The following is an 8,779-nucleotide window of genomic DNA, read 5'->3' as shown; positions in this document are numbered from 1 at the left end:
TGCTTTTGGGTTATTAAAAATCTTAGGGTGAAAATGTTTTATGGATATACTTTAATTTTTATGATTTGTTGCTAACTGCAACTTAAAAATGTTTTAATAGTTTTAATGATTTATGCTAATTGATCGAAGAAACTTGTTTACAATAACCAAGCATAATATTAACATTTTTCATTAACGACAAATTTTATTTCATAAAACTTTTATTTTTAAAGAGCAACATTGGTCAACGACAATAATTATAACTGACAATCACAATTGACAATCAGCATCGGTTGATGACGTTTTTCAATAGTTAAATTTAACTTTATTCAAGATTTTGATTTTAAATTTAATGACTGCTTATGACTTCCCTAAAACTTGAAATGAATAACTACTACTTCCCTAAGCACTTAACTTAATTGCTTAAACTAATTGAATAAAAATGCCATTAGGCATTTAGTATTTATTAACTTTAATGTACTTTCTTATTTAATGTTTTTTTGCGGGGTTTACCGCACATTTTAAAAGTATAAATACCAAAGCAAAATTAGTCAATAGATGTTTTGGAGTTTTGCAGTAATAAAAATCTTCGCAAACAAAACTACAATAAGATGGATTTTTTATCGAAATGCTTTTTTCTACTCTACGCTGTTTTACCAATGGAAACAGCACCTCTTCCACAAGGTAACTTTATTTTAGACTTCGACTAATTATACAGATTTTTCTACAAGTTTTTATGTAATCTCTATTAACCATAACTTTCGTAGCTGTTACGTTTCAACAACAGACATAACTATTTTGTCTTTACATCTTTTATATGTCAATATAATATAATATGATTCTGGTCTAGTGGGTTTTTCAAAATAGTTTTTTAGAAAGTCAGTTTAAGTATGCCAGGTTAAAATAAGCCAGGTTAAGTCAGGTTAAAAGAAGGAACATTGCTGCTATTTATAATAGTGTTTCATATTTGTATTAGAAAAAATGTATATTCATATTTTGTATATAATATGACAATGTTTTATATGTTAATTTATTGTTTGAACTTTTTAATGTATTGCTAAAATACAATGTTCTGTATTTTATATTGCAGTTTTAATTGGTTGCGAGAGTGGAAAGTTTTATTCTGATCCCAAAAATTGCAGTAAGTTTTTTTTGTGCGACAGTGGCCGAAGATTTTCTCTTTCTTGCCCTCCATCACTTTTTTGGGATAATACTAAAACAGCATGTTTACCAACAAAAGACTTATGCCAAATTTCATTATTGTTAACTTCTCCTGTTACTAATACAGAAGTAAATCCGTTTCAAGTTAACACAAGTGAAATTAAAACAAGTGATCAAGTAACACTTGCAACTGAAATGCTACAAGTAACCTTTCAACCAATTAATGAAGTGATTTCAACACCTACGGTTGAACCATTTCCAGTAACTTCATTCATTTCAAGCGAAACTGAACATATTATACTTGCAACTGAAGCTCTTCAAACAACCGTTCAACAAATTGATGAGCTAGTTTCAACAGAATCAATACCATTTGCTAATGCTGTGAGTGAAAATATATCACCTTTAACTGATTCTGAAAAAGAAACAATTCAACTGAATAATGACTTAATTTCTAAAGAATCAGATTTAATTGCAAGTGCTGCAAGCGAAACTGAACAATATATACCTACAACTGAATCCCAGAACGAAAATGTTCAACTCGTTGATGAAGTGTTTTCAAATTCTGCAACAGAATCTGATTTTAATGCTGTTGTCAGCGAAAGTGAGCTACTTTCGACAGAGTTTCCGCAAACAGAAGTTGAATTACTCGATGAGCTGGATTCGCAATTTGCATAAATTTGCTTAGTTGCTTAACGTTTTAGTAAATATTTTTTGTTTCCCCCATGCTTTCAAAAGTGTTACAGACAATAATAGTTTGTTTTAAAATCTAAAAATAACTTGTTATTTCTTTATTTGTAGTTTTACGGTTTTAACTGTAACTGATTTTATGGTGATCATTTTTAAATAATAATAAATAAACCTTAATAGAGTTTAAAGTCCTAGTATTGAATCCCATTTTTGTTGTACTTTAATTCCCCTCTTGAAGGTTCGCGAAATGATCTCATGAAAATAGGCTTTACAGAATGGTATACAAAATTGCCTAAAATTTTAAAATCTACTGCAATTACTTTGTAATGTAAAAGTTTCTTGAAAATAAGTGTGATGTTGCTTCACTAAAAACAATCTTGAGAAGTAACCAATACCAACAATATCTTACCAGTAGAAGTAAATAACGATTAAATCCAAGAAGCGGGAAAGTAAAGTGGCATCAGATTAGGCTTACAACTCATGACCAATTTAGCTATGACATTTATGAAATATTAGGAATAACAATTAGTTGTGATAGTTTAGATTAACCGTAGTCATGTAAACGGTAGTCATGGTAAAACTGAATTGAATCACACAGAATAATGTATTAAATTAAATTATTTATATAATTGAGTTTACTTTGAAAGAAACGTTTAATAATTGGGTATATTAAAATTCATAAATAAGTGTTTTAATTATTGTTATTATTATTTTATATCTTTTTATTACATTTACATTACATTTTATTATTAAATTTTACCGATTAATAACTTATACAATATTAAAAATATAAATCATATGTACACTCTAAAAAAAAACTTTGTTAAACCTAAGGAGTGTTAAAATCTAATATACTGCAAGGTATGCATCTGCAAAGGTTGCTTTTCTTATCCGACTTTATTAAGAAAGTCGTACTAGTTTTTTAAGTGACGTCCTTTCTCTTTTTGGTAAGGTGAAAGAATAGGCTGTAAAAATAATTGGACTAGATCTAATTGTCAGTTTCTGTCCTATTGTCGAAAAGATTTATCTTATTTTCTAGTTATCATCTTTTGATCCACTTTTTAAAACACACTCTTACGTGATCTACAATCTTTCAACGCAATCTTGCATTTGATCCACTTTCTAAACACAATCTCGCATGATCTACAATCTCTTTTCAAACTGAATTTTTTTCTATGGCTTCTCATTTAGCAAAATAAAAAAAACTTGCTTATCTTTTTTTTATTTTCTTTGAAGCACCAAAAAGCTTTGGAGTTTTTTCATGTTTTTCTGACTCATACAACAGCTTTTAAAATCTTCTGTCATTTTCTTGTTCTTTAGTACTTTTTCTTACTTATATAAGTCTTTTTAGAAGTTAGTTTGTTGAAAAGAAAATACTAGAATAAATTTTTTTGAATGCACAAATAAATAAAAAATTTAAGAGGTAACATCGTTACTAATTCAAAAAAATGTCGTGGGATTATACCTTTTTAATTGTGATTTCTTTTTACTTTTATATAATGTATTTAGCCTTGAAAAATTTTAAATCAGAGATAAATAATAGACAAAAACTATAAATAATATATACCGTTTGGATTCATTTATAAACCACTCTAAAATAGATTTTTTTTAACAATGTCTGTAATCTTTTTCCAACGCTAAACTAAATTGTGTAAAAAAGCTAATTTTAAATTATGTTTTATATTGAAAACTTAATTTAAAGTGTTTATGCTGTTTTCTGTGAAATAACATCGATTATAATATTGAAATGTTTTAGGAGACATTCCCAGCAAGTCAGCAAGTTCAGTTGATTAAAAGATCTAAGTACCCAAAGAACAGATAAGCAAGTTCTATCAGCTCCAAACTCCAAAGTACCTGAAGAACAGATATGCAAATTCTATTAGCTACAAACATTTTGCGTGCATGCTTTTACTTTTTCTTAAAATTAAATTTTTAAGAGATTTATGGTTTAGTCTAAAGTATTATTGCAATATTTTTGAAGATTTTTATTTAAATATTTCTTATATGTAAATTCCAGTTTTTTCCTAATTTATTCCTAAAAAATTACGGATATTTCTCTCAAATGTAATTGTTTTTTAGAATAGTGTTAATTTTTTTTAATGTTATATCGAGTTTTCCAATAACAATTTACTGTGAAACCAAGTATAGATTTTTTTTACTATTTAACAAACATATAAATATAATCGGAAACAAGAATTATTTAAAAAATTTTAGCGTTTACCAACGGAACCTTTTGAGCTTTTTTCGCTGGAAAATCGTTGATGATTTCACTAAAATCCAAATCCGAAGTAGTTCGTTTTCAATGCTCAGTAGAGAAAGCTTTGATAGACTTTGATATAACTTTGATAGTTTTGTCCCATTTTTCATTTTTGAAAATGAGAGCTCTGCAATACAATTTGATACCATCAAAATCAAATACATTCTCAATGCAATTTCAAGGATGGGAATGTAGCTCTGAAATTTTGATCTTCGAAATTTTGATAGTAAAATATTTCCGTAAATTGATTTTTTTCATAGTTTTTTGTTTTTGTAGTCAATCAAAGACATAAATTGAACCAACTCATTACCAAGACTAGGTTCTAAATCATTCTAATAAACTTTCACCAATGCCTCTGCTGCAGCGTGCAAATTTTTAGCACCTATCTTCTCGATGTGATTAAGAAATCCAAATCTTGAACGTACAGCTTAATAGGCATGCAATCACCATCTATGGTGATTGCATGCCTATTACGACACCAGCTATGGGTTTCTCTTACCCATAGACCAGCTATGGGTAAGAGAACCCATAGTTGGTCGACCACTGGGATAAAGGTGGATATTTTGCATCACTTTTTTGGTGAAAAATTCGCGTTATATGCTTTCCCATAATTGAGTGGATTCAACCTCGTGTTTCTCGTTCTGGTCCTGATGCGTGGTTGTACGTATTTTTCAGTCTGAGATATTTTTTTGGCAACATAAATTTGGATGGCCAATTTAAGTACCATTTTTGGATCTTGTTTATAGCGTGGAATCGCTCCAGATGTTGCTCCAAAAGATTGCGAATAAAGTGGTTACCTTCTGTAGAAGGTGAGCTGCTTCAATCCTCGCGATGTCTTTTTACACTTTATTGGAAGATATGTTAGAGCTTCTTTGATTTCAAATAGCTTTTGTAGCTTCAGCTTTACAAAACCAAAAGTAACAGTAAATTAGTCCATTTTTTCTTTGATGATTTCTTGATCAGAATTCCATATCGTTCAGTACTTGTGAAAAATGAATATAAATTTTGAATGAAATCAAAGAATTTAAAAGCTGATGGGCAAGTGTTGGTAGCTGTCTTTGTAACTAAAATAATAGATTGACTACAACATGGTACAAACATCACTAAATGATTTTTTTCCAAAATAAGAGTCTAAGTGCCTTTTTATTTGACACTCATATTTGCAGCATTGAAATCCATAATGTCTATTTAATGGTCACCTAAAGGTTTGAGTAGAGCATTTGCCGTGGCTTTGCCAGTATGACAGCAATTTTGTAAAAATATGAGAAATCTTTCTTTTGGCGTTGATCCTTCTATATATCAAAAAACTTTAGTTAGTTGATCAATGTAAAATTTGTGGAGTCCACTGATACATAATAATATTTGGATTTTTTTATCCCGAATACTATTTCAGTGAGTACTTTATAACCCAGAGAACTGATTAGTTCTTCTCAAATTGTGGATGAAAGGTTATTGACATGACTACTCCCTTTGTTTGCATGCTCTTTCAAATAGGTTGCCAGGATTGGTTCATATTTGGCTAACACTTCCAAAACTTCCAGGAAATTTCCATTTCTTGGTGAGCCAACAACTTCATTGTCACCTCAAAAGCCTTCTGCGCTTATTTATGAACTTGATGGTACTAACGATAATTCTACGAACATTTTGCTATTACTTAATTTGTTGTGCTTCTTGCATTGCTAGCTCTTGATTGATGCGTCTTGTAACTTTTCTCTGATGTTTAATTTTAAAAAGTTTTGTTCCATCAAATCGACAAGGATCAAACACTTTTTTGGCTGCGTCCATGCTTGTTATTTTCATTAGGAGTTTGTTTTTTTGCTACAGTCTGCAAGCACACCTATACGCTTTCATAAGAATAATTATATTTTTCATAACTCCCCATGGAATAAACATTGAAACTGAAGGAGCTAAACAAGTCATCTTTGCTTTTGCTAGTTTACGAAGAAAAACTTTACCAATTACTTTAAGGTAGCATTCTATTATTAGACCAGCTAATACCAGATGGCAACCTATATTTCTCTCCACAGTATCATTCATATCATCTCAATCAAAAGATTTTTTACTATGAACACCATTAATAGTTTCTTTAGTCCATCTGGGTTCGCATGTTCCAACCCTCAGTTATTTTTCAACCCAAAAGTTATTACCTCTTTCTATGAACATATTTTTATATTTGACTTGAAAAAGAATGCTTAAAACAGGTAAAACAGATAGTAAATGTGTTTACGTTACTTCCGTATACTAAATAATTTTTTTAAATCTCGTCAATCTTAGCAAGTGGAAGAAAAACAATCAAAAATAACCGCCGTGAACTTGAAAGGGGTAGCAATCCTTGAGCTCCTTGCCAGTAGACATTAAGCTGCAGCAGTATTTTAAAGTATAATTATAATACTAGTGCCGACCAAAGTGTTTGTCGATGCGACTTTTAAGCTCATTAAGATGACAAGAATCAATCACAGATTGTGGGAGTAAATTCGATTGGCTGACTACTCTCTTCGGGAAGAAATTTAGTCTAGTAGAGATGGCTCGCATGTTATTGTTGAAGTCAGATGCATTCTTTGAAGAACTCTTTAAAGAGACACTGAGACTGTCCTCGAGTTATTCGATTATTTGGATGGCCAATTTGTGGATTAAAGCAAATATTTTCAAAGTTATTGACAAACTTGAAGTTGTAGATTAAATCATCTTAATTGCGTCTTTCATTTAATATACACACACACACACACACACACACACACACACACACACACACACACACACACACACACACACATTGCGTGTTTCATTTAATATATATATATATATATATATATACACACACACACACACACACACACACACACACACACACACACATGTATATATATATATACATAGGCGTAGAGTATGGGGTAAAACGGGGGCAGGCTGCCCCCCTTAAGTCAACCTTGTTTCCTTGAAAATTCGTTTGCCCGTCTTGAAATTTTATAGATAAAAACTTGGAAAACTTGACGAACAAGGGAATTTTTTTTTTCAGATAAAAAATACGTTTTTTCGATAAAATTAAAACTTCAGCTAGTCTTTTGATCTCAATTAAAGATTTTTTTCACACTGTATACTAGTGCTTTAAAGTAATATTAGGGGAGAGTGGGGTATTGGCAAACACCAACAAAAAAAAAGGAGTGGCTTTAATTCCATAGAAAAAGGAGTGGCTTTATTTCCATAGCTACGACAGAGTTTTAACAGCTGCAGTCAGTAACTTTTACTCTGAGTAAATTTTCAATCAGCTGCTTTTTACTTTTACTTTATTTTTAATTATAACGGTTGCATTTTAAAAATTAATTTCTACTATTATTTTTTATTTACTTTATTATTTGTTTAAATTACAGATTATTGTCGATTACTCTTAAAAAATGATTAATTAATTTCCATTAATTAAGAATATAGTTAATTAAAGTTTAAAAAAATATATATTTTTTTGAAAAACTTACGGCATGGATTAGTTTATCATTCGAATTAAGACATGATTATCATAATGCCAATGTGCCCATTTCATCTGCCGTTCAAGTATCATCGTTTTCCGATGATAAATTAAAGTTACAAACATACAGTTTATATCTATTCATTGTCATCCAAATCTAATTTAACAGAAGGTTCAAATGGAAAAAAGTCGGAAAAAAAATTTGTCAATATCTGTCCAGCTGGGAAGACGATTACAAGTAGATGAAGTATGACGCTGTTAAAGAAAAAAGCCTTTTATTCCTCGCGTGTCAAAGCTACTGATATGAAGCTTCCACTACGTATTGAATAAAGAGAAACAAAATCCGCTGTAGGATTTGTTATTAATGGATTCAATAATTGGAAGAAAGTTCATGAGAAGTTTCGCCGTCATGAAGCTATTCATTTTCACCGAGTCGCTAACGAAATGATTTTGACAAGCACGTCAGGTTCTACAGTTTTCATAAAACTTTCTACTCAACATCTACAAGATATGAAGGACCCAAGAAAAGCTCTCGACCATATTTTATCTTGTCTGATTTTTTTCGGCTGTCAAGTCTTGGCCATCAGAGGCGAGACAAAGGAGTCTTCAAATCTATTCCAGCACTTAGATCTGAGATCTATGGATGTACAAGAGAAGTACAAGTGGATATCTCCAGATGTCACAAATGAAATTTGTTGGATATTTCATTAATTATCTAATGTGAACTATCAAACAAAATAAAAAAAAGGATTTCTTTGGATTCACGATGAATGAATTGTCTGATAACACAGGAAAAGAGCAGGTATTATTAGCCAAACAAACAATTCATTGAACCTTGTATTTTCCTTATAAACATTTTATGAATTTTTAAATTGTAAGTTTCAAATTAATGAGGATTTTTGTGGATGTTATGAGACAGCTACAACTAAAAGCAAGGATCTGTTTTTGATTATGAAAGACGTCCTTCTTTGTTCCAACTTATAGCTAGAACACTAACGGGGACAATGCTTCGATGGAGCTGCTGCCATGTCTTCGGAAATAGCTGGCACGCAAAAACGTGTTCTTCAACAAGAAAGCAAAAAAAGTCTTTTATGTTAATTGAAGAGCTCGCAATTTAAATTTGGTCATAAAAGATGAAATAAAAAACATATCTGATATAGAAAATATCATGTCACTTGTTCAAAAGTTCATCAATTTTACCAGAGGCTCATCAAAGAGGCTAGCTTGGTTTTCAA

The 8,779-nt window shown here is 30.5% G+C and overlaps 1 protein-coding gene across 1 annotated transcript; it reads left to right on the top strand.

The window, feature by feature from the left end:
• The first annotated feature begins 459 nt into the window (after positions 1-459).
• On the top strand, positions 460-2,015 carry LOC136080033 (uncharacterized). Its single transcript, XM_065796662.1, has 2 exons — positions 460-663; positions 1,070-2,015. The coding sequence occupies exons 1-2, from the start codon at positions 591-593 to the stop codon at positions 1,813-1,815; spliced, it is 819 nt and encodes a 272-aa protein (XP_065652734.1). The 5' UTR covers positions 460-590; the 3' UTR covers positions 1,816-2,015.
• The last annotated feature ends 6,764 nt before the right edge of the window (positions 2,016-8,779 follow it).

The sequence above is a fragment of the Hydra vulgaris genome, chromosome 05 (genome assembly GCF_038396675.1).
Source record: "Hydra vulgaris chromosome 05, alternate assembly HydraT2T_AEP".
Taxonomy (NCBI): domain Eukaryota; kingdom Metazoa; phylum Cnidaria; class Hydrozoa; order Anthoathecata; family Hydridae; genus Hydra; species Hydra vulgaris.
Note: the sequence above shows the minus strand (reverse complement) of the source record. Positions and strands in the feature narration are given on the sequence as shown.

Coding starts and splice junctions, on each gene's coding strand:
- LOC136080033 (XM_065796662.1), top strand. CDS start 591: ATGGATTTTTTATCGAAATGCTTTTTTCTACTCTACGCTGTTTTACCA. Junction 664..1,069: donor AACAGCACCTCTTCCACAAG/GTAACTTTATTT, acceptor TTTATATTGCAG/TTTTAATTGGTTGCGAGAGT.